The 26,171-nt window shown below is 41.1% G+C and overlaps 3 protein-coding genes and 1 long non-coding RNA gene across 6 annotated transcripts in view; 1 reads left to right on the plus strand and 3 right to left on the minus strand.

Moving 5' to 3' along the window:
* The first annotated feature begins 2,969 nt into the window (after positions 1-2,969).
* On the plus strand, positions 2,970-3,989 carry LOC102288578. The gene is made up of 2 exons (XR_316515.3): positions 2,970-3,303; positions 3,545-3,989. It is a non-coding gene; the product is annotated as an uncharacterized LOC102288578 (long non-coding RNA).
* Positions 3,990-7,588: 3,599 nt separating this feature from the next.
* Positions 7,589-9,014, minus strand: vent (ventral expressed homeobox). The gene is made up of 3 exons (XM_005933626.3): positions 8,519-9,014; positions 8,210-8,409; positions 7,589-7,983 (listed from the first exon to the last, which is right to left on the minus strand). The coding sequence occupies exons 1-3, from the start codon at positions 8,670-8,672 to the stop codon at positions 7,747-7,749; spliced, it is 591 nt and encodes a 196-aa protein (XP_005933688.1). The 5' UTR covers positions 8,673-9,014; the 3' UTR covers positions 7,589-7,746.
* A 1,157-nt stretch (positions 9,015-10,171) lies between these two features.
* Positions 10,172-26,171, minus strand: part of LOC102313995 (kinase non-catalytic C-lobe domain-containing protein 1) — a 61,555-nt gene continuing 45,555 nt past the window's right edge. For 2 of the 3 annotated variants that reach the window (XM_042225374.1, XM_005933584.3), the window contains exons 22-32: positions 25,816-25,926; positions 25,523-25,670; positions 25,278-25,436; positions 24,933-25,139; positions 24,718-24,800; positions 21,420-21,573; positions 20,579-20,701; positions 20,147-20,206; positions 19,556-19,713; positions 10,709-17,639; positions 10,172-10,594 (exon numbers count right to left, since the gene is read on the minus strand). In XM_042225374.1, coding sequence (XP_042081308.1) covers positions 17,411-17,639; positions 19,556-19,713; positions 20,147-20,206; positions 20,579-20,701; positions 21,420-21,573; positions 24,718-24,800; positions 24,933-25,139; positions 25,278-25,436; positions 25,523-25,670; positions 25,816-25,926 — 1,432 coding nt within the window. In that variant the 3' untranslated portion in view covers positions 10,172-10,594; positions 10,709-17,410. The remainder of the gene's footprint in view (positions 10,595-10,708; positions 17,640-19,555; positions 19,714-20,146; positions 20,207-20,578; positions 20,702-21,419; positions 21,574-24,717; positions 24,801-24,932; positions 25,140-25,277; positions 25,437-25,522; positions 25,671-25,815; positions 25,927-26,171) is intronic. The other variant, XM_042225373.1, reaches the window with a different exon arrangement.
* vox (ventral homeobox) lies at positions 10,340-11,297 on the minus strand. The gene is made up of 3 exons (XM_005933586.3): positions 11,030-11,297; positions 10,709-10,944; positions 10,340-10,594 (listed from the first exon to the last, which is right to left on the minus strand). Exons 1-3 carry the CDS (start codon positions 11,295-11,297, stop codon positions 10,340-10,342), a joined length of 759 nt encoding a protein of 252 aa, XP_005933648.1.

The raw sequence follows: 26,171 nt of genomic DNA on the forward strand, positions 1-26,171 counted from the left end.
CTCACAGTTGAAGTGTACCTCTGGTGCAAATTACTGACCTCTGTCATCATTTTAAGTGGGGGAACTTGCACAATCGGTGGCTGACTAAATACTTTTTTTGCCCCACTGTATTTCTTGTTTTTCCACAAAATTAGCATGAAATTAAGTGGGAATTACAATTACATATGCAGTACTGAAAATTACTTACAGAATGTAAAATTACATTGTAATTTCAAATAAAATACAATGAAATTCAATATAATGGCAGGGGAATTGGGCCCTTAGTCACAGATCCTGTTATAAAGTAATCACTTGAATCTTGCTTAAAGACAACTGTCCCATCTGACTAGAGACACCTGACTAAAGCATGATGATAGTTTATTTTATGATGCACATGCTTACAGTAGTGTACATCTAGAGGTAATTTGCATTTTTTCCTACAAAGACATAAAAACTGCACAGTAGGTAGTATTTTTGAGACAAGCACTGTGTTTACAGAGTGCACCTAACCTCTGTTTTCTCCTAATGAACATGGATTTCCCAAATTGCCAATTTAAGCTTAAAGACAACTACAGGTGTTTGTTGTTGTGATTCTGGAAACATCATACTCTCACCCTGTCGAAGTGTCAAAATGTAAAACCTCGTTTCGCCTTCTGAGAGAACCCGCTCCTGCTCCGCGGCAGATGTGTTTAGATGAACAAGCAGCTTTTGTTGCCTTTTTTCTGCAGAGTGAGACATTTCTGCTTAACTCTGCAAATTCGCTCTTCTCAAACAGAACACTCTGCAAGAAAGGGGAAAAAAAGAAGACGAAGAAAACAAGAGTGGATTTTAAAAGCCGCATGTTAAAGTACACCCAATTAAAAGCATGCAGGCCCTTGTGAGACATGGTGGGAATGAGTTTGACATGTTGATGTAGAGGGAACTGCTGGAGTATAGAGTACACTTGTTTGCCTTGTTTGAAAAGCCTTTTAAGTGGAGGATCCTGTACCTTAAATCACTGCAAGTAAGGCACATATTGATAAGAGAAACTGATAACTGCATATTTGACAATCAGAGCACTAATACTCCACAGCCCGTCCGACCTCGACTGAATGCTGTTGTGGTTATCTCACCCCAAAAAAAACAGACAAAAATGCTGAGCTACCAGAACCTCTCAGTTCACCTCAGTGCAGTATGACTCCTTGCACTGTATATACTGTAACCCTTACCTATAAGTTATTTGCTTTAAAACAAATAGACACTATTACATTATATACTTACAGTGACCTCAGGCTGCTGCCAGTCAACGTTTGAGACTGCTGCCACCAAGTGGTGGTGTGGAGGATTAATGTGTCTGACCAGTTAGAAACAGTTTCAGAACTTGGATGTGGCTAAAACATCCATCCATCCTTTCATTCTCTTCCACTTATCCTGAAAAATAATGAGAAGCAACTTTATTAAGTGACAAAAAAAGTGAAAAAGGTCACTTAACAAAGTTTTTTCTCATTACTTTTAAGTGTTGCTGGAGTCTCTGTGTAGTTAGATCCTTATCTTCTCCATGCACCTTGGAAGTCGGTGAAGTTGTGCCAGAAATGTGTGTTACTTCCACTTATCCTTATCAGGGTCATGGGTGGGGTTCAGCCTGTCCCAGCCACTATAGGGTTAGCGGTGGGGTACACCCTGGATGGGTCGTCAGTCTGTTTTCTTGTGGCAAAAACACATTAGAACATAATAGTAAAGATGATCAAAATGTTTTTGTTGTTTTTGTTTTTTGTGACCACTAGTTGATAAAACACCAAATATCATTAATCTGTTTTTCTTAACTGCTTATCCTACTAGGCCTATCTGTGCTGGGGCAGGGTACAGCCTGAAAAGGGTCATCAGCCAATCACAGAGTCAACACAGAGATACAGATAATCATTCAAACTCACACCCAAACTTATGGTGAGTTTAGAATCTAACTGCTATATCTCTAGACTGAAGAGCCAACCCATTGAAAGCTTCGCTTCACTCAAGGAGCTGTGACGCAACGGTGCTAACCAAATGCCCCGCCATGCAAACCCTTTCATCAGAAAAAGCCATTGATTTATTGTTGGTACTAATGTATTTCTTAATGATTTATCTATATCCATTTTGATGAATATAGATTCCTCAGCTGCTACCAAGAAAACAAGAAGCAAAGTAATTGGTTGGTCTCAATCAAATGTCCAGACCTTTGATGTGCATGGCACTGTGGACTCATTAACTTCTCATGACATCAAATTTATACAACTTAAATACATAAAATATAAAGAGAGAGAGAGAGAAAGAGAAAAAAGAATCCTCTCCACATCAGAACATAGCTGATGATTTGAAGACGTGATTCAGAGCCATGAAAGAAAAAGAGTGGATTTAATGCTGCAAGATAAATGACTCCTGTCGCTATGCGGCATATCAGCTTCCTCAAACACTGAGTTGGGTCAACGCACATTTATGCTCTATTAAAAACGTCATACACACACAACAAGGCTGAGACTCAACACTGAGATGCTTCTAAGTAACTTTCAGTGCTCATTAGCGGCATTTTTGCCAGACATTTTTTTTTCAGCTACGTTGGGATGTGAGGTGACCTCAGCTGGTCCAGGGTGCTCATTTAAAGATAGATCTTTCTTTACCAAAACGTGTGATATACGACTGCTGCCCACAAGCGCTGCAAACACAGTGGTTCAGAGAAAAGAGAGCAGTTTCATCTTCAGCCCGGTGCACTGGCCTTGACATGCCATAATACTCCCTCAGCTACACACCACACAACCTGTGCATGTGTGTGTGTGTGTGTGTGCGTCAGCGTCTCACTTCAGCACACCCTGAGAGTCCTTGTCTAGAGACCTTGAGTTCTAAAAAACACGGGGGCCTCTCTTCTGGGAGAGGGAAAGAGAACGAAAAAAAAAAAACCCTGAACAGATAAGAAACTTTTCCACCATCAGGAACAGGGCGTCCTGAATATTTCCCTTCTTCCGTGAGCTGCTTCTGGCGTCCAGCTTGTGTCAGATAGGAGATAATAACTGTAACAAGTTCACTCGTAGCTGAAAGATTTGGAGCAAAACAAGACAAAGTATTTTTGCAGAAGAAACCAACCTTTGTATGCCACTGTACTGTAGAATTTGTTTGTTTGTTTTTTTTTCTGTGTCTACAGGCATCTTCCCAGATGTGTCGCCATGGCTTGAAACCAAAGAGGGAGGAGAAGTGCTGAGTGAGCACGCACAACAGCTACTCTGTCTTTGTTAAACATCTTCAAGGTCCCTGTGGGGGGATAAATGGCCAACAGGAGGTGCTTTCCTGGGAGACATGCATGGAGATCTATACGGGGTAAGTCCTCTTCACGCCTTCCACGCATTTTATAAACTTAATCCTTTAATTAAAACTACATCTTGGCAACTATAAAGCGTATGACCGTTGTATGTGCATTTTATTTTGATATTACAGTATTTTTAATACCTGGACGTAATGCAATTTTAGCCAGTCAGACAGGAGAAGAATATAAGAGTCATTTCTTGTGTTGTGCATCCAGTCATGCATCTTTATGCCTTTTGTCATCCCTGCCCTCCAGGTTCCAGTGTCCATAATCGGGGCAGTGGGGCTTGTTGCACTCGCTGTTCCTTTTTCCTATGCACATACTTCTTTGAGATTTAACTTTAAAGAGGCATAAGGCATGGGAAAATGGGGCTGCAGAGGTATTCCACCAGGCAGACAGCCATTTCATCATCTTCTCGGCATGACAGCTGACCTCAAAGTGTGCATTCGCACACTCACTCTCACACACACACACATACATTGGAATTCCAGCCTGTCTTGGGCTTACAAAGAAAATCTGCAAAGCACAGACTGTGATACACTGGATGCAGGTATTTTTATGCCCCTCTGATTATTATTGATTTATTTATTAAAGTGCAAATTTGATCTTAATCATATGTGTTTTATTGCATTTCTGTGACATTATTGTTCATGTGTGTTTGCCCTGAATATTTGCTGAATAAAGAAAGTTGGGCCATTAATCATTGGATTTGAAGTATTTGCATGCACTGTACGTTTTTGTGGTATTGGACACTTAAATCATACAGTACAGACTTTTACATAATAATAACTAGTCATGTTTTTTGTGGCACAAATGACATGAGCTCATAAAATCTCAGTATTGCTGATTTCATGCGATAAAAGAGGACCTTTTTGTGCTTTTTATAAATCTTTCCATCATTTTTGCTTTTTTAAAGTTACATTTTCACTCTTCAAAAAATTAAAAGGTAGCAAAAAAAAGCAAAATAGCATTTCTCTGGTTGAGGTGGAACTTGTTTTGACTATAAATACAATTAGGTGGTGTTGTGCAGTGGTTCACAGGCCCACTAAAAGGGTCATAAAAATCAAAGGGGCCGTAAAATAATTAACAGTCCGGTCTTTAACAATATACCTGCCAAGTCTGAGATAGATCAAATGAGCAGGGAGAAAGAGAAGACACTCATACGGGGATTTCCTCAGAGACATGAGAAAGTGGATATTTTAATAAAATAACCTGAAAGATTTTGATGGAGGAGGGTTGCTCTTTACTATAGCTATAACTATAGTGCTTTTTATTACTTTTTTGTAAGAGGTCACAAGCCAAAAAGGGCTGAAAGTGTCATTTGACCAAGTGGTAACAGCATAGTTTTAGTGCTCCAAGGCATTGATTATTCCAAAATATTTTCTGTCATTGCATGTATTGATGCTGGCAGTGGAGAGAACTGTCTAATGTGTCAATCAAAAATATCCTATAGGCGCTCGCCGCAGTGGAGATTTGTAGAATGTGAAAGCCACAACCAATTCATGCTAATCAAACTGCTGAACGGCCCTTCTTACTCAGTGGATGGAAGCAAGCTCGTCCATCAGAGAGGAATGTTTGCTCATAGCATAGTGGCACTGAATCGATTCGCTGTAGTGCTGCCCTGTAAAGTGCTGGGGCTGATAGAGCCAGACCATGCCATCTAAATGCCACCCACAGCATCACACGGACACTTCACTGTAAATGTAGTGAACTTTAAAAGGCAAAAAATATGATTTCTAGGGGCTGGTGCCATTCATGAGAGTCAAAATCTGGGTCATGACATAATTAAGCATATAAGAGTTTTTTTTTTTAACTATGTGCATCAAACGTTTTTGCTTTTATTTTGGAATGTGTTAAGCTGTGAAGCACTGTAATAATGATAGGCTTCACCTCCTTGGCCTCAAACTTAAAGAAAATTAAATGAAACATTTTGACCTTTTTTAAAGCTTTACTTAAAAACTAATAATTATGAACCCTTGGTATTTTTCAAAGGGGTTACAAACCAGAAAGGTTGATAACTACTGATCTCCCATTTTTAAATCTTGTGTCAAGCACATTTCATTAGTAAAAAGTTGTTCTTTTAGTGTAAAAGTAGCTGTTTCTTGTGTAGGTTTAGGGAAGCGGGCAAAATTAGCTGTAGTTCTTGGATAAATGCATTAATAGGACTCCTATCAGTCTATCTGCAGCCACTGTTGACACCTCTTCACCTATTTACTCACCTTTTTCAAAAGGTATCAGGGAAACACTCATTGTCATTTAATTCACCACATCTTTGCCCTCTCACAATGGATCATTGATTGATGTCGATGTCTCAACTAGGAACTATCCCTGCTAATGCTGCAGACCGAGGGGTTCCTCTGTCTGGAGGACTGAACAGAGGCACAGCATAAATAGCGGCCCAGTAAACCTTTAAATGAATGTGTCCTTCTCATTATTCTAGTTACTGATGCTTGCAGGTCTAATCATCTCTTTTTTCATAATTGTGCCTCCTGGTGCGGAATGACAGCATTTATTTTCTTTGGTGATTGTTTGTGTGCGCTGGCTTTAGGCCCTGCCAAATAACTAAAAAAATCCTGTGTGCTGCTGAATGTAGAGCCAACCAATAATCCACATACATCACGAGTCTGATCACCAGGAGTTTCTTTTAAATATGAGGAGTAGATTCTAGAGTTCAGATGATAGATTATAGATTAGAGTTTACCAGAAAACATCTCAAAGAGTTCAGATCAGGAGAGATTAACTTCCCATTATTAGCAAAGTATAGAGAAGAAAACGTGGCTCATGATTGGAAGCACACCATCTGTTCAACATGGTGAACACATTGTTATGACATAGGGCTGCCACTGGTGTTTATTCTGAATGGCTATAGTCTCTGCTCAGATACAAGCAAATACTGCTAAACGAATCAGACAGCAGTAAATGGATAAAAACCCAAAGATTACTGCAAAAGCAACTCACGAGTTTCTTAATGCAAATAAATATTTGATATTCTCCAACAATTAAGTCAGCCACCTGATCTCAGTCTAACAGATCATGCTTTTTAGTTACTGAAGACAAAACTGAAGCCACAGAAACAACTGCAGCAAAGGCCTATTGCCGAGCATATGAAGGAAGAAAAAACAGCATTCAGTGAGTTCCATGGACAGATTTCAGGCAGTTACAGACTCCAAAGCATCTTCATCCATGTATGAAACACATCGTCACATATTTAAAATAATGCTAGTTGGTCCCATGAGTTCTGAACCTCTAGAAATGGGGTCCTGTGGACAAAAAAACTACGTCTTTCTTGAACAGTTCTGCCTTAAAGCTCAAAGTCTGCCCTTCAATCACATTTTGGTTGCCTGATTTCAAATCCACTGTGGTGACGTACAGAGGCCAAACTGCAAAAAACTGCCCCTGTCCAAATACTTATGGACCTAACTGTATTTAGCTGGAGCCAACTAATGACTTTAAGGTGAGCCAATATACACCTTTGGCAGACTCAGTGGCGCCTTCCCTCTGTCTTTCAAGTAAGTGCGAACAGCTGAATGGTCATACAATAGATCTCAATGAAGCTCAATGATCTCGCGGTTAGATCCGCTCTGATATCCCTTTGAACAAGTAAAATCTACAACCAGCGGAGGACAGGCTCAGCGTGGAGCAATGCCAGCGGCAAAAGCAGGGGACAACAACTCCACGTCGTTGCATTTACAAGACGGAGAAGACAGACGGGCCTGTCATTGTCGCTACATGTTCTGTATCAACGAGGATGTTAGAAAACTGTCCAGCTGCTTGTCAAGGCTGGGAAACCAGGAGAGAAGGGGAGTGAGAGAGGGGCACTGATAGAAACACTGCAGTATGATGAGGAGAAGCGCACTGAACTGCACACTTTGTTCCTGTTGAAATAAATGGCAACACACAGGATGGTTGAATTGTGTGACATTCAACCATTTTGTTATTGTGTGCTTTTCATCCAAACTGAAAACAACAACTTCTACACGACACACTGTCTCACCCCTCCCCCGGATATCTATCAGGGTTTAGCCAAACCTTTAACCTCTCTTCTCATTTACAAACTTTTATTCATGATTTTACATTCTTCTAAAATGTTACATAAATGTGCCCAAAATCTATGTGAATTTTTAAGGTCGTGGTTTGTGTTTTACTTGTTTAAGTGTGCGCATGTAAAATGACGATCTATGAATCTGAAGTCGAAAACAGAAAAAAACAAAACATCACAAGCAGTTTAAAGACTTTAATTCTGTTTTCTTTTTGCCATAAACCATAAAAAGTTGCAGCAAGTTTATTTCCATTATTTGAATGATACTTACAACACCAAAACATACCCAGTACAGTGCTTCAGACATAATAAAAGCAATTATATTCACAACTTTTAAAATCTCTCTTTTAGAGAGAGCAATGAGGGGAGGAATATCTAGATTCTAGACAGGAATTTGGGGGATAAAAGTTCTGGGAGCTCAGAAGTAGTTTGGCGGCGGCAGAAGAACGGGGTGGGAGGGGTGATGGTGCAGAGGTGCGGGGAGCGGGTGCAGTTGCGGGTAGAAGCCGCAGCTGGCGGGGAGCTGTCCGGTGAGGAATGGGTGCTGAAACAGCATCGGAGGCAGAAGAGAGGTCTGCACTGTCAGGAACTCCGTCCTTCTGTCCTGGACCTCCCTTTTTAGTTTCATCCTCCTGTTCTGGAACCACGTTTTCACCTGTGAGATGCAAAAAAGGCCATAAGGTCCTATCCTTTACGCACAAACACAAAGCAAAGGGACTTTTTATGATGTTTATATAGTCTTTGAAACAGATTTACATTTACTGAATTACATCGGGTAACTAGATGGCAACATAGTAATAAAAGTCTTTGTCAGCTTGTGCTTGTGGAAAGCTTTGCAGTGCCACCGAGGAGGCCTTGAGGAAAGCATGCATGTAACATACTTGGGTTTCAGAAAGATTCAGCTCCTCGGCGATTTTCCTCCGCTGCGTAGCACCCAGGTATTTCTGCTTGCTGAAAGTATGCTCCAGTTTGCTAACTTGTTCGGATGTGAACTTGGTCCTGAGTCTCCTCTGCTGGGTGGCCTCCCCCTCGCTGTCATCTCCCACTTCACTCTCGGACCCAGAAGAGTTGTCGCATCTGTCTGGGGGGAGAAAGATGAGAAGTTGAATTCATTTAGTCAAAAATCAATACGCACACAAAGGCCCTATCAACAGCAGCTCTTAAAACAAAAGGTTTATCTGTGAACTTACTGTTTGGCGATGTTGCAGAGTATCGACTTCTTGATTCCTTTGTAAATTCCACGATTTCACTGAGATCTCGCGAATGAAGCGCGGCATCCTTTGTCCGTGGAGTCACCTCTTCATAATAACTCCTGGCAAGGCACTCAACAGAAAAGTTAGCCATAGTGGATAGAAGCAGCGGTTGAAGCAGTATGTGTTTGTATGGATGACTCTTGGCCGCTATATAGGAGGGGCACACTTCTTTGTTTGCATATGCAAAGCGATCTCACAGGAACAATGGGGACTTGATGGCGGTTGTAATTGAGGTTAATAGAGGCAGGATTCTACTTTTTCTCAGGTCGTGCTGGGATTCCCTGGCGCCACTGAGTCTGACTCTCATTTACCTGGCATTTCAAACTGAATGATGTCTGCATAAAGAGTATCATGTCTGTATCCGCCACTAAATGCGATGAGAATAACTATAAATGTGGGAGGTGTGACTTGTTTAACCGCCTTCGGTCAAGAAGAAAAATACATACAGTTACGCAATGTTTCCATCAACTACCCACCACCACCACCATCAACTTATCAACCATCAAAACACACACACACACACACACACACACACACACACACACACACACACACACACACACACACACACACACACATATATATTGTTATATTTTTTCAGGTGATCAAGGGTGTAGGTGGCTCTTTAGCGCATGTTGTATGCGCATTGAGCAACCTGGTGATGATGCCTTTGTCAGGGTGGGACCGGGTGAGTGTGTGTGTGACTGTAGTCAGAGAACATCGACAGAAAGTGAGAAAGTTTCTTTGATCTTTGCTGACTGAGATGTTTGCCTCGGGCCAGCTTGAAACCTCACACAGCAGGGAACCTGCAGGTTGTTGTTTTGCATTTTTGCCGAGCTTAATTCAAAACATTTGAGCATTTATAGCACGTTTATATCAACCAGTGAATTCCTTCGTTCTTACACAACATGGGTTATGAATTGAAATGTCAAAAAGCGAAAAAAAACTGTCGTAAATTTACGAGTTTAAAGAGGAGCCCTCGACCCCCTCATTGAATTATCTCAGACTAGTTTCGAATCGAGCTCACTATCTCCAGATGTCATCACACAATCAGGTTTTAACCTCTAGATCCCTTGGCCATACAAAGCTCCAGACTCTCTGGAGCCAGGTCGGAGCCCCAGTGGTAAGTGTAAACTCTTCAATGAGAGGCCTAATTAGGACTAATTGTTAACCATGATCTCCCCGTTACCTTGCATTTGAAGTGCAGTAGTGGGGACAAACATGTTCAGTCTTTAATTACAGAGGAGGGTTAAAGTCAGTATGAATGGGGGGGGGGGTCTTTTGTTATAAATTTGACCTTTGTAGCAACAAAAACAAGAAGAAAGTGACGTCATTTAGGGTTTCCAGGACACGTTGTGGAATCCTGATTTAATCTATTGTTATTTGTGTATATGGTCAAATCAGAGGAGATACAGTGATGCGATGTGACCTTTAGCCCCCTTTTGTCATTGAGTCCTTCCAGACCCGCCCTCCTTTATGATGAAAGACAGGATGAGCTATTTATGTGGAACTAATACTGCAATAAAGATGTATCATCAGCTTAATCCTTATAATCTGGACAGAGATAGAAAAAACAAAGAAGTCAACTGCTGAAGCTTAAGGGATAAATTTATTAAAAATAAATAGATGTTTCTTTAATTACATACAAAAACTTTTCATTGTATACAGATATTTAAAATCACACAAATAAAAAAAACAACTTTGATTGCGCATCTTCGGCTCATTTGTGTAAAGAGAAGTCTCTAAAGTGACAGTTCCTCAGTAGAAATGTGGGTGGTGTATCATTGTTCGATGAGGGTAGTGAGGAGGCATGTGCTGATGGTGGAGCAACTGCGGGACAGGTAATGAGTAAAAGGGATGACCCGTAGGAGAGTAATGGGGTAGATGTCCAGCCATGCTGTGGTACTGAACCGGAGACAGAGGCTGAAAAATGACCGGCGGGACTGGGGGAGTGAGATAGTCTTGGAATTCCCGTTTCAGCTTCATCCTTCGGTTCTGAAACCAGGTCCTCACCTGACACAACAAAAAACAAAGACAGTTCAGTCAGCATCCGCAGCACTGAGCAAATTGGAGATGTCTGCGTCTTCATAAATCCAAAATGTCAAAGAGTTTACTGGCGCGTCTCACCTGAGTTTCTGTGAGGTTCAGCTTTTGTGCCGTCTTCTCTCTCTCCCCGGAATCCAAATATTTCTGTTTGATGAATATCCGTTCCAGTTTTTTGATCTGCTCGGACGAAAACTTTGTGCGAACTCGGCGTTGGGGTCCCGCGTCTTTTCTCCCCTCGTTCCCCTCGTCCACGGAGAGTCTATCCGGGGAAACTCGGTCGCTCTCATACCCGCAGAGGTACTCGCTGACGTCACAAACTAAAAGAAGGAAAAGCGTTACAAACTCATCTTCTGCGTAAAGCTCGACTATGCTGTTTAAAGCCTGGAGATGTTGGGTACTTACTCGGTGGGGTGCAGCTTGATGAATCCAGTGGCGAGCACAGTGTTGAGTCCTCGGCCCCGCAGCTCTCCGCTGGCCCCGAGTGTTCGAAGCGTTTAACTGCTTTGGACTTTATCTGCAGGTAACCTTTGCCAATGGGCGGTGGGCTTGGCTGCACCATGCAGGGAATGTGAGGTTTGCAGGTAAGGGTCGTGTCCATGTCAGCACAGTGCCCCTGAATGTTATTGTGATGGTTCTGGGCTAGCCAGTCAACAGAAAAGTATTTCACCATGTTCACAGTGGAGCTGTGACATGTAAATCCGCCAAGTTTGAGAGGGCCTGTGCTGGCCACGGTCGGCTTTTATTGGGGGTCAGCCCCTAATCGTATTTGCATATGTAGGGACCCTTGTTAATGCCTGATCGATTCCAATGATTGTGGGATAATGACTTTACATATCCTGTGAGTGTGTCAAGACCTGGCGCCGTCTAGTCTGTGGAAACCTTTGAGTCCTTGCATGTCTCTGAACTCAAAGTGAAATTAGGAGCCTCACTCAAAATGATATTTCAGCATTTGCTACTTGTATAAATATAGTTGCTTACATGGATGATATTTTGTTAATATTTCAGCTGAAAAAAACAAACATTAAAGGACCCATGTTGTTTCTAACAGGCATTTTGGCGCTAAATCAGGTTGCTGCGCGTGCAGACAGTAGACTAAGCTACAGCTCAGTTTTCCTTTTAGATAATACCATTAGATTCATTAAGTCAGGATTCACAGTGTATGAGCTTTAGCAACTTTCACTTTAGGTGATTAAACATTGTTACATTTTGAACCCTTTTTATTACTTTTACAGCACATGGAATCTGAAGTTGCCCAATTCTCTTTAAATTATGACAGTTAACCCAAACCGCTTCCCACACTTTAGTGATAATTATATTACGCACATTATAATTATTCTGCACTAAAGTATATTTCGATACTGATATTTGTGTAAGTGGGTCTTTATTACTTTCAGTTAAGTAGTTTCTGAAGAAAATGAAAACATGAATATAAACGACATAAAGTAATAAAAATGGAAACACTGTTAAAACAAATTGTGTACATTTTCAGTTATACTTAGTAGCTGTTTCTGACAATTTTATGCGCAAAACATAAACAGTTATGGTGCTTTGTTAAGGAGGAAAGGTGTATTTGCTCAATTTCTCATGACAGTTCCATTTGAAATCACAGGCTGGGCCTCTGAGCTCCCTGCTTATCCAGTTTGCTAACAAGATGGAAGCGTAAACAATAATTCCCTAAGAGACGTCTGATAGTAACCAGGCAGAAAGCAACATTTAACAAACAAGATGGTGTGGGCAGCACCTAAATTTGGGAAGCCATTTCTAACGCTCTCGTCACATTTGTGCCTGTAACCCTCAAGCTCCCACTGCAATCAGATGGAGAACACAATGGTCTCCAGTGGTTTCATATTGACATGTGTTTGATACCCCGGCCAGCGCTGGCGCCAGTTACCCAAGAACCAGCGCTTGGCAAAGGCACTTCAAACATTACAGATCAAAGGCATTACAGTAGCAACACAATTAAGGCCGATTGTCGCCTCGTTCACATGCAAATATGCCAAAACAAGCTGCGAGGAAGCTGTGGAGAGGGCGAACAGGCCCAGAGAAAAGAATTCAACTGATCCCCACACATAGATATTAAATATAAAAATAAGTACTTCTAAAGGGTGTTTACTATCCAAACGCTTTCCAGTAGGATAAGCTTTTACTCGCTGGTGTAGTCTACTATCTAGTAGTTGAAGAATGACAGTCCTGCCTCATGTCAGCTAGGTGCCAAATAACCAGACAGACAGCTTTCCCAGAGAAAGCGCCAAACCTGTGGGACTGGCTCTCTGCTGAGATATCTCCACAGGCAGCAGCTCGGTGACAATGCCGCTTAACTGATCGTTTAGTTATATAACAAAGCAGATAAGAGGCTGGTCCTAGTTGTCTCCTTTATCGGCAATCTGTCGTTGTGAAGGCAGGAGTCCATTCAGTCTTTGCGGTCTCTTTATCTCCTCAGCTTTGAAGATGCGCCCCGATCGCGTCAGATAACAATGAAAAAGGCCCGGGACCTCGCCTGCACGCTGAGCCTGTTTCCTCAGCTCTGTCTCCCTGAGAGCTCTGCCTCTGTGTGTCCCAGAGCAACAGCCGCACTGACTGTATTCATTTTTTTTCTTAGTGGGTCACTAGCTTGGATAAAGTCACTCAGCTGGTTTAGTTTATTCTTGAGCAGCTGGAGCATCAATCTTTGTTTAAAAAAACTCACACAGGAAATAAAGGCATTTAGGACCTTCTGGTTTAAATGAAGCCTTTAGTCATCAGACCCTGGATCACTGGTGGATAACTGTTTAACTATCCATGACACACTGTGAAAGATCTATTGCCCAATTACCCAGTGGGCAATAGGTGGGCTGCAGTGTATTACTGAACCATATATCCTATTACTGGTATTTTATTTTACTGGAAAATCCTAAATAGAGTAAAAAGTGAGAATTTTTTTCAGTTAAATGTAAAGCAGATGTATGAAGTCTGAGCACCCCTAAATTATGCCTCAGCAGTCTTACACTCCACCACAGTCTCTTGCATGCTTAAAATCCCACTGAGCTTATATTAGATTTGCTTTGAACGGATGACATGTTTCCGATATCCCCAGACGTCCATACGAGATGTCAGAGACAACAGCTGTAGGACACAGTTCATCACAAAGGATGCTCATAAATATCTGAATATTTGTGCCTAAAAAAAAAGGATTAAATGGAATTTCAGTACCCTCCGGTTTGCAGGATAGCATACTAAAAACTGATTTGCCAGTGAATGACTTTCTGCCAAAATTAATGGAGCACAAAACATGAAACATTTCGTTTTTTAGGAGTTATTTCAGTGCTGTGTACAGTCATTTCATATTTATATGAAACACCTAGTTGGAGGGAAAACTGAGCTTTACTTCTACAGTCGTCTGATTTCTGCACATTCATCTCACATATTAGCTTTTACTAAGATCAAAAAATGGCTGAAATGACGGCTGTTATCAGTATGATTTACAGTATGTGCAGTGCAGATAGGCACGCTTGCTTGGTGAGTAATATACAAATGTAAAAGCAGATTGTGGTCAGAAGGTTTACTTCATCTTAAAACTTAGTGTAGCCATCATAATATAACTCCCCACACTATAAATGACATTTTAATCCTGTAAACTGCAGGAAGAGGGAAACCCAAGCAACAGCTCACATTCTCTGCCTGATACAACAGCACTCTAACCTGCCATACGGCCAATCTATCACGGATGTTGTCTGACAATAATGAGCTCTGGCAAGAGAAGGTTTATAAAATCTCATTTATTTGGCCATATTAAGCAAATCGTCATAGCACGTCACATTCCATCTCCACGCTGGGTTTCACCGAGTGCGAGAACAGACAGCAGACACAGGCTGAACATCATTCCTCGAGTAACATTTTGCATGCCGACATCTCATTATGTTCCATCATTTGCTCGGTAATGGCAAGTTTTTGTCACGACTGTGAGCGTGTCTTTCTGCATTTCACCACACGCTATTCTTAATGAATGCAATTACTACACATGGCGCTGTTTAAATGGGATTATTATATTTTAATTTATCAATCTAGTCATGTAATTCTTATTTCAAATCCTAATTGGTAAACAAATAGAAGCTATAGGCTTGTGACCAGCGAGAGGAAAAACAACATCAAGTGTTTTAGAAAGGTGTTCACCCACCATGTGTCACAGGAATATCTTCAGTGCTCCTTGGCATTGATTTTTCAGGTGTCTGGAAAGCTACTGGAGGGATGGAAAACCATTCCCCCAAAGACCATCCCCTCTTTTGGTGTTTTGGAGAATGCATCAGACTGCAATGTCCCCTCAATTAGGTTGAGATCTGCTGACTGTGAAGGAGCAGTGGATGGGCCCGCTGCAATACTGGATAAGAGAAATCTCATAATAGATAGAAAGGATTTTTCATACAAAAAAATAAGGTGATCAATCAGAAACACATTTTTGGATCTGAAGCGAGCCTTCCCTCTGCGGGGACAACTGGAGCCAAACTGTGCCACTTAATCTCGTACCACCTCTGTGTTGAACTTTAAAAAGGAAAAAAGAAAAAGAAAAAAAGAAAAGAAATAATCGTGCTTTATTTCACTTGAATTACTGACATGGCTGGATTCAAAGTTTGCAACCTATTTACCTCCACTACTTTCCTCTGATGCAATTACTCATGCTCTGCAGGTTTTGCTGTGTGGTGATATAATGAAACGCGGGCCTTTAATCATTTTGGTATATGCACCGTGTACGCACAATATCAGCTGAAATAATGGAGTCCTCAATAATCTCGCATTCACTTTACATTGTGACTGCTATTTGTGCAGAATCACAGTTCTCTCTTTCATTGTGTTTTCACAGTTATTTCAGTCACGTTTGTGTAGAAAACCATATGAATTCCCTTCAGAACAGAACTTGGATCTCCCAAGTTCCAAGGAACCGAGAACATTTTGAGGAACTGCATTTCCAATGATATTAAAAGCGTCTAAATTAAATGTCGTGTCAATCGAAACAGGAAAAGGTTCCCGCTCAGTGCTCACTGCTTTCCAGAGATTCTGAAACTTTTTGATGTCGTTGGCATCACTGAGTGCTCAACTACAGCAGCATTTTCTTACTGTACCTATTAAAAGATTGAAACTGCGGAGACCGTCTTTGTGGTTTAATCATCGAGCTGAGATCAATAAAAATCATAATGAAGAGAATTTATGACCAAGTCCAAGCAGTTTGATTAACACTGTAGCCAGAGCAGTTCTGGTTAAAATAAAAATCCCAAAGAAGTGACACGACGACATCATTTACCTGAAAATAGTGTCTTTTTCTCTTATGGGCTGACAGGCATGTTAATTGCTGCTGAGGAGGAACTGTCTTTGAATCCAGCGTCCAGTTCTTATAACAACCACAACACATCGGTGCTTTGTGCTAAATGCTAACGTCAGCAGTCCAACATGCTCACAATGACACTGCTGCTAGTGTTAAAGTTTGCAAGCCACATTTTACGCTCAAAGTTTAATGTCTTGTTAAATTTGAGTTACATGTAAACACAAAGTTTTCTTAGTCTGCTCTAAACTCAAAGCAGAAATGTCAAGCATGCAACCAGAACTTGCTGCCAGAGGCTCCACTGCAGTCCAAAGTATAGAAATTGCTGTGAATTCATTAATGACTTCTTCTTTCTGCTTTTATTAAAATGCACTAGTATCCCTGGTGTGTTCATGCAGTGCTAGCATAACTCCACTGTAGTAAAAATGTATCAGAAAATGAAAAAGCAATTTTATATCTAGAAAAATTATTTGAATCATAAAAGAACCACAAGTTACAAAAGCTTTTTTCGACTTCATAGATCTGCTGTTATCTGTAAATTGTAATTAAAGGATGATGACAGCTTTACTTAGTGTGGAAAAGCTTTTTTTTTTAATAAAGGTTATGACGTGAAAATTGTACTCATTGAAGATCAAATTATACCGTATGTGCCCCGGGACTTAATAAGTGTGACATCCAGAGCTGAAGTATTAATGAAACAAACCTGACCTCACGACGGCGCTAAATTAAGAGTTAAGAATCGGTGAAGCTGTAACAGTCAGTTAGTTAGTTGTCGGGAGATTTAAGTGAAAAGCAAACTACTGGTATGAGGAAACTAGTGAGAGGATTTCTAATGTTTCTGTATAAAATAAAAATATTTGCAGAAATAAAACCTTTACAAATGCTTCAATGCTTCCAAAAGGTGCCAAAAAAGGTCATTTTGGAAGTTCCCCTTAAGGCTCCTCACATATCAGCTGATATTTTGCTTAATGGTGCATATTCTAAATATCTTATAATTGATCATATTACTACACTGCTATATAAAGAACCTTTGGCTTTTTGTGTTTTAGGCCCTCGCACAGTAACTCACTTTTTTAATTCCGATCTTGGTGTTGGACAAGCATTGTACAGCTGCCATGTTTAGTCCAGATATGCTTACATACAGGTTTAAACAGCTAAATTACAGAAGAAGAATGTCAGTATTAGCTGAGGAAGAAAAAATTACCCACTACTCCTGTTGGTTTATAGGAAAAAAAATGCTAACATGAAAATCAAGCATGTGGGAACAACAGCAGAACCTGTTCATACACAGAGCTGTGAGCTAAGTTCACCTCAGATTCTATATTACTGACTAAAGTTAAGGTGTTTTTGACAAACAGTCAATTGATATCAGAAAATATTTTCCAGTTCAGGACCAGGGAGTGTCTGCGCACTGTGGTCTGGGCATGGCGCCTCACTTTGGGCTCGTACATATCCAGGTGTTGACCTCTAACGCCGGGCTGTGAAAGCATGTCTCACTGGAAGGTGGCCTTAACCCTCCTCAGTGTGTCCTGGATCCTCCGTGTCTGGCGCTCGCTCGACTGCTGGAAGTTGGCATCGCTGTTGGCGGCCAAGAGGTGGATGTCCGAGGTGGTGAACCGGGCGATACGGCGGCGAAGGTAGCCCTGCAGGTCCCGGTCTGGGCTGTAAGGGTACACGGCCTCTTGGAAGGCATGGACCTGACTCACAACCTTTGCTATGCTCCTACAACCAGTGACGGAACGATGAGGTTGAGCACAGCATGAAATGGGGAGACACAACAAAGTAACAGTGACACCATTATAAGAATACCTAGGTGGTGTTTTTTTCTTGTAAGCAGCATTCTTAGCTTTGCCTGCGACCTGGTTTAGAGAGCAGGGATAGCCCAGGGTCCACAGTAACCAGCTGTCTCTGCTAGACATGCTCGTGACCCCAGCATCTGGCTACACTGCGTCACCTCTCAGCATCTGGCCCGAAACCTTTTCTTCCAATCAAACGCCATCCCACAGGCGCCATCTGGTGCTAGCGCTACCCTAACCGACACCTCGAATTCAACAGCTGTGCCATTACCATCCAGCCGCCACGTGTTGTGACCTCAGCATCTGGTCAGCCATATTGGAACGAAGGAGAAGGACACAGGAAAATGCTTCCTGCTGGCTGAGTTTGTTGTAGATGGATTCACAGAATATGAGGCCTGAGCTCATTTTAAGTTAATGGCACTAACTATTCATACTTTAGGTTACTCCAGGGACAGGTAGCAAGCTAACTTTACTGGCTGTATGCATGTTTGAACAGCATCACTCCTTTAACTCTGACATTAGTGCAAATTCCAGCATGTAGTATAATGGCAGAGGTGTTTTTCACGCACTTTATGATTCCCAGTGATATTTTTGTGGGGATCTTGATAAGGAGGATTATGCACATGTAGGACTTTGGCTGCTTGTCATCACTTTGATTCCACGTTTCAACAAATATTCGACCGGCACAACTTGCCGTTCGTTACTGGCAGTCATTAGTTAGCAGTCCTCATGATGACTGCTCAGAATGTGTTGGCATGTGTGTTTTTCTAATGTGTGTACACATAATTAGCCATGCTTGCTGTTATATTACTCCATATTAGCATCTATGAAATGAGACGGAAGGAACGTTTTATCATCAGTAGTAACAAAAGCATACTTTCACTTAATGTGTTTTGCCAAGTGTTACCTCACCACTATTTTAATTTTTACCTTCGCCAAGGTGCTCATGTTATTTGGCAGCTTCTGTGAGCGTGTGTTTCATTCTGTCTCTAAACACAACAGCTCAACAAGTTTTGAATGACTTCTGATAAAACCTTGTAGTGGTGTAAAGTGAGGTCACCAAGATCTTCAAGGTCAGCTTAGTGATTTACCCTAACCCTATTGGTCGAAGATGGACAGAAAGTCATATAACTTAGAACTACTGTGACTTTTACCACTGCGGTGTGTATTGTCATCATATAGAAAGTATTGCATGAAGACTTAAGATATTGTGTTTGACCTCTGACCTCTCCTTCAAGGTCAGTAGACTGAGAAAGTCAAAGTGATAGAAATGCTATGCAGAGCTTTTTAAAACTATCTGTTTTACTGCCATTGTTTGTAACACAACATGTAGACAAGTAGGGAATTATGTATGTTGGGATTCTACATATCACATGACTTCAGACCTCAGAGGTTTTCTTCAAGGTTAAATAAGGTCAAACTTTAATAACGTGTCTTTTATCTTTAAATTGCACTTAAAATTTTTCTGCCTTTGTTTGCATTGCAAAATTTAGGAGATTACACTGACATATGGGGATATTAATATCGCAAATATGTCACATCTGACACTTTACATTTGACTTCTTTCAAGTTGACCCCAAAACATGATCTATCTTTAAAGAAAGTACCTGTCAAGAGAACCTGAATGTGCTGCCTTGTTAGTTAGAAATATACTGTTGCGTAATATTATATAAGAAGCTCAGGCTACCTACAGAAGTAGAGTGCGTGTGGGGGGGAGGGGGGCATTCAGTGGTCATGCCTCACATCCGACACTGTTTTTATTATTTACGATAAAAATCCAAAGGTGAGCAGGCTAGCAAGATAGTACCATAAATACTATACCATACATCAGACACAGCGTACCTCAGTTTGGTCCATTTGTAAGCCCCGGTGGTGAGAGTGAAAGCTCCGATCTCTAGCTGCTGCACGTGCATAGCCAGGATGTGGGCTGAGGGCAGCGTGGGCTTCTTTGTTGTATGTTCACCTCCCATAAGACACAGATCATCACTCTTCAGAAAAACCTGATTAGGAAGCAATACGTCCACACAGTGAATAAATACGCTCTTACTGGCAGAGAAAATCAGGTCAAAGATACTTGATGGAGTCCAGTGCAGAGGTGATAGCGAGAGCCTCGGAAGATTAAAAAGAAAAAAAAGTCAACCCTTTGGACATTTCATAGTCAATAGACCACGCAATTTATCCTACAAACTATTACAGCTAAAATAGAGAAGTCGGCAAGTGTTTCATTTTGCGTAATGTGTCAGGTTTTTTTTGAGCAACTTGGAGCAGGAGAACCAGCTGTAAGCACACGACACCCGGGAAAGTAGCTCGAAGCTGTTTTTCTATTGATTTGTTTGCCCTGCAGCCCAGTTTCACAATATGTGGCCATCCTAGCCTTCAGTTACAAACACCATCCGTGTGTGCTCATGCTCAAACACACACACACGCACACACCTGCACAGCTCGTAGCTCCTCCAGGATCTCACACACCTTGGACGACAGATGTTTCCACGCCTGTTGGCAAAGGCAACAGTAGTTTTATTAATCATTACCAAAACAGCAGCTTCCATATAGCAACACTCAGTGAACGTCACCTCCCTGCAGATGGATATATGGAAATTTCTCCTATTTTCCCCAACTCTGTTTTTTTTTGTTGTTTTTTTTAATCACTGCTTTTCAGAGTGGGGGGGTGGGGGGCACATTCTTCCTCGCTGTGTTTGTTCTTCCTACATCTTATTTGAATAGATTAATTTGAATTTTTTTATTTGTGAAACTAATTAAACGCCATCCAAACCCTCTCGCAGTAGAGGGAAACATTTAGCTTGAGGGGCAGCAAGTTATTGCACAAACTTGTGTGAGGAGGGAAGCATTGCCACGGAGCCTTACCGGTAATTGCCTGACAATCACGTTCTCCAGACCTCCGAGGACCTGCATGGCCGTGGCAAAGTTCCTCGATTCGTAGCAGTGCTTTCCTATCCACAGATACTTGGTCAGCAGAGCAACTTGTTTCTGCAGGGGAGGAGAGATTGCAAGAGAAACAAAAATGAACAAAACAAAAGAAGGCAGACAAAGCAAAATGCTAAAATCACGCAGCTCTCTCAGGCTGCATTAATACACACGTACACTGGCAATATATGAAAAATGTTACATGTCAAAGTGCTTTGTGGACACTATGTTTTATCTATTACTCATCTGCTTTCTTGAAAAAGATATCAATGTGAAAATTATTTAACGTGTGTGGAAAGTGTTCATCTGAGAGCTGCACTTGAAGCTCCTTTATGAGGACAGCTTAAATCAGTAGAAGTGAATCCACATTTGTCCAGGAGCTGCTTTTTTGGGAAGCAATGACAGCTGTTGTCCTTGTCATAGAAATCATAAGCAACACAAATAACTGAAAGAATGAGGTAAATCTGAGGTGAGGAAGTGCAAAGATAGTTTAAGTGCTCTTTAAATAGTCAGAGTATTTGTCATAACGGTGTGAAAAATGCTCCAAAGTGCACGGATAAGTCCTAAAACAGCTGAACATCTAGTGTGTTCTCAAGATGTATTCTCATTGGTTTGCTCAGCTTTTTGTGAGACTTATTAAACAGTTAAATAAAGAAGCTACTTTCAGCCTGTGACTGACACCAGAGTTCACGCGAGAAATCAAAGCCCGCGCTGTGACAGCGATGACTCCCTTTTATTCTCACCGGGGAATAAACTCCCACCGAGTTATGGGTCCTCTCACCTTGACAGAGTCGCAGATGACTATTTCAGCAGAGATCCAGTTAGTGACACTATCAGCGTACGTGAGCAGCCGCTGAAGGTAGCTCTCTGAAGCTGGCCCCTCACGTGCAAGCCCACTGCTCCCCTCTGCTGGTGGAATATGCTGCGACACATTTCTGTTAGGAGAGCGTGAGATGTCGGAAAATCTTCACTGGATTTTATGGCTCTAAGTAAGCGCCCACCAAAAATCCCATGTATTTAAGAACATCTTTAGATTTTCAAATTTTGTATTTTTCCAGGGAAGCTGTGATGGGTACTTCCACTTGTGGAAAATATTACACTTTGTTTATCTGGCATTCACCTGGACCTTTCATGTTTTTCTAGATGTCACCTGAAGAGTCGTCCCACCCACACACTACAAGACATAACTGCACAATTTACATTTGATACACAGTGAAGCCCACAGTTATTCATAGCTCCTCTTTGTTTGTGTCTTTTGTAAAGCAGTAACAGCGTTTTTCTGCCAAATTTAAACTCACTAAAATCTAAAATCTTGACTTTCTTTAAACTCCGTTCGACTATAAAAGCAGAACTAGCCACATGCATACCATTCAGTCAAAGTTTAACTGTGATGAACGCTCAGGTCAAGCGTTGTGAGAGCCCACAGAAATGATTGCTACAGGTGGGTTTAGAGTTGTGATTTAAACTGTTTCACAGAGTCTAGTTCAGGGATGTCAAACTCATTTTTCATGGTGGGCCACATACTGCCCACTGTGATATTAAGTGGGCCACACCAGTGAAACTCCTCTTTCTGTCAGTGTAAAAACATTTAACTAAACAGGTTTTTTCCGTCGTAAATGTGTAATTGCAGAAAATGTCCCGGGAGCTCATTGCTCAAAGTGTGTTGTATTTATAAAAATGAAGAATTTGTTAATTCGCAGAAAATAATTCTTGCCATGGATGGACTGTAAAAAAAATTCCATAGCAGATATGAAAAACAGGAAGTTTTCTGTCATTTAATCTTTTATTTACCCTTCTTCCTAAAGCAAAAGGAAAAGCTGTAGAAGTGTGGGTGGAAGCAGACTGAAAGTGAAACACTACTGTGTGCAGTAAAGTATTGTCCAACGTGGATCCAAAGACCTTTGACACTGGAGGATATGTTGACCTAAAGGTAGGGCTGCTCAATGAATCGAATTTTAATCACGATTACGATCTGGACTTTCAACGATCATTAAAAATGACTGAGCCGATTAAGATAAGATAAGATAGAACTTTATTTTTATGTCTTTATGTCATCCATAAGGGATGCATTTGACATATGTTTAACATATTATAGCCCAACAAGTTACTTATAGCACTTTAAATATGAGCAATCGCTTTTTGGCAAATACCAGAAATCACTTTTTGGCACAACACCGGTCCGTGAAAATATTGTCGGGCATAAACGGTCCGTGGCGCAAAAAAGGTTGGAGACCGCTGATTAAGAGGACCCGAGGGAAGCAGAAGTTATTTGGAGAGGAGAGTGACTGCCGTTGGTTGAAAAGAGAGGTAAAAAAAAAAACTTCAGTGGTGTTGCACACTATTTTATATTATTTTTCAAAGTCATTATTCAATACATTGTTACTGTTAACCCTTTAAAGCCGGTCAGAGCAGCACGCTCCGTTTTGTGTAACTATTTTTAAATCCCTGTAGAACCTGAACCGCGTAAGCTAGCGCAATAATTTGTTTTGCATATGAAACCGGAGGAGTTGTACTTACATCTCATGCCATCAGCTTGTCCTCGGTCACGGTTTCCTTCCACATAAAGCTTTGCAAAAATTGCATAAAAAGCGCTTGCAGGAACAAAAACATAATATTCCAGAAACAGGCTTTGCTGATCCTCTTGATCCGACCAGTTGTTCGTAACACTTCCCACATTGAAACAGACATCAGCACGAACTATTGCATGTTCGCCATTTCCTGGCCGAAACCGGAAGTGACGTCATTTTCGCGGAAATTGTAGTTTTTTTACTTGTAGGCCTTAAAAGCCTATACTGGTCATGTTTGACTTTTCTGAATATTTTCTGGGATGCTTAGAACTCGAATTGCACTGCTGGAAATAGTTTGTTTTGATGCACATGCTGTTTTCTTTGCAAATTTGCATCATAGGATTGTTTTTTCGTTTTTCCTGCAGTATATAAAAATTGGTGTATCTCCAAAATAAAACTATGAAGACACTCAAAATAAATTTCTTGTTGGTGTAAACTATTTTTTGCAACTTTTTTGTATTTAAAGTTTTGAGGGATAAGCCTCTTAAATTTCTCCAAGTAGAAATATATGTAAAAAAACCAAAAACGATTTTCTATTTTTTTGTAGTTTATTGCACTTTTTTGCAATTAATGTAGTTACTATGGACTTAATGCATACATATTATTAAAATATGGGCTATAACAGTTGTATAGCAACTTGAAATGCTCCCACAAATGGCACTACAACATGTAAAAAAATAATATAAGCTCTGGCGGACTTGGTTCTATAGTAGGTCTTAAAGTGTTAAATAAATATCGTCAAATAATCAAGATCTCAATTTCAGTGAAAATAATCGTGATTATCATTTTTGCCATAATCGAGCAGCCCTACCTAAAGGTGTATTCTGGAAAATGAGCCAGTGAAGATTAGGCAGTTTAGTTTGAGCTCAGTATCACAACTAAATTGTCTTTAACCTGCCAACTCCCTCGTCCAACGTCTGTGTGCTTCCCACACATTCACACTCTGATGAACTCATCAGGAGCAAGCTGCGGTTCAGTTTCTTGCCAAAGATTGTAGTAGCCAGTTAGCGAACTACCAACCTTCCAATAAGTAGAATGTAGAGCAGACTTAGGTGTTGATCGAAACTTTATAAGTAAAATCTTCAGTATGCATATGATTAAATAGATATGTGATAAGTTTAGTATTTCATGTACTGTGCAGAGAAGAAGTACAAACAGGTGTTTGTATATGGAACACACACACTCTGCATAAAGACTGGAAGAAACAGCAGAGAAAGAAATGAAGTGAATCTGTGAGTGGGGACGCTGAACAGTTTTTCTATACAGGTCACTGAATGTTTGATGGGGTATGAAAATGATGTTAATCATACACTGCGACCTTCACAGGCAACACTTCTCAGCACAATTGAGCAGCTGTGGGTGATTGTGCATAAACATTCAAATGCTCTGCACCTAAAAATCCTTTCATAATAGAGGGCCAGAGACCTCTGATCGTTTGCCAAGGTGCTGTGAAAGCTATTTCAGAGGCTTTCAGAGGCTCTCTAATGCAGGCTTTATAGCTTTTGTACTCACTTGTTCGGGGTTGAGACTTTGTCCCTGACTCCTTGTATTCTGGAGTTCAGTAAATGAACTGGATGGCATCCTTGGAACATTTCCTGCATTACAAGAGTTACAAATACAAGATGCAACATGACAAGCTGGTGAATTCTTAGAGACATGGCTCCCTCTAGTGGCTTGAAATGATAACAACATTAGGTGGTGTACCAGTCACACAAATGGTGTGCTACCTGCTGCAGGAGCGTGAGCTGTTGGGCTATGTGCTGTGCACTGTACTCATTTTGGCTGAAGGGCAGTCGTTCTTCATTGTGCAAGCAAGTGCTGGAGAGCTCATCCATCAGGGAGCGGTGACAAGGCATGGGCAGAGCCACAGCAATGGAGAAGGCCTTCTCTTTAGACATGGATGCAGAGGGCTCCACCACTCGCGAGATCCTCCACTGCAAAGTTCACACAGAGGCTTAGAAATCTGGGAAGCCATGTTTAGGGCAATAAAGACTTCTTGTTAAGGGATCTGATCTTATTGGAAAATAGATCAAGATGAAATTTGGCTCAACAACAAGAATGTAAATATTGACCTTTTTCCCAAGATCCTCAGTAGATGAATGCAAACACCCAGAGTCATCGACTTCGTCAAAGCTGATTAGGCTCCCTGTCAGATGGCTTGCTGCACTCATACTCAGCGGGCTGTGAAGACCAATAAGCAAGGCTTCCCCTTGGCTGTCTACAGGAATCACCTGTGGAAGCATTAAATGGAGAATGCTTGAGAATATTTTTCATTCAAAGGAATGGCGCTGTACACAGTGTGTACATATCTGGCTACCTCAGTATTAAGGAACTTTTCTAACACGTCCACGAGGCTGGAGTTAGGCACAAAGTCCACTGTTCTGCAGTCTGTTATCCAGAAGTGAAGCAAGTGCAAACTCCGATGGAAAACCTTTTCACTGTCTCCTGACAAATCAGGTCCCTCCCTGAAATGGGAAAAGAAATAAAACCCACATGTAACGTGTTTCATACCGTGTGCCACATTTTGATTAGTCATTTATTGGAAGAATTGGAACTGCACACTGCTCAGAGCTGTTCCTCTGTCGTCCTGAGCTGCTGGTTGTACTTTACCTTACAGCACAGATGAATTTATTCATTATGAACTGCAGTAACTGCTCAGGAGTGCAGAAGAAACGATACGTATACAGGAACTGCTGGATGTAGCCCTCCACAGCTGCATTTCTGTGATGAAAACAATCATAGAGACACTAATTAGAAATCAGCACAAGGCATTATTAGAAACATGATATATAGAAAAAAAAGAAACACGATATGTAGAACAGATACATAATATACAGAAAGGAATATAAAAACATTCGCAAACCGTCCAGACCCGGCAAATATAACATACAAGAGGTGAAGTTGAAGGAACTCTGAAGCAACTTCCTGCTATATGTGAGTTACCCTACATGTCCTACATCTGGATC

Source organism: Haplochromis burtoni, unplaced genomic scaffold (assembly GCF_018398535.1).
Source record: "Haplochromis burtoni strain Fernald_Lab_line unplaced genomic scaffold, NCSU_Asbu1 Contig_170, whole genome shotgun sequence".
NCBI classification, from domain to species: domain Eukaryota; kingdom Metazoa; phylum Chordata; class Actinopteri; order Cichliformes; family Cichlidae; genus Haplochromis; species Haplochromis burtoni.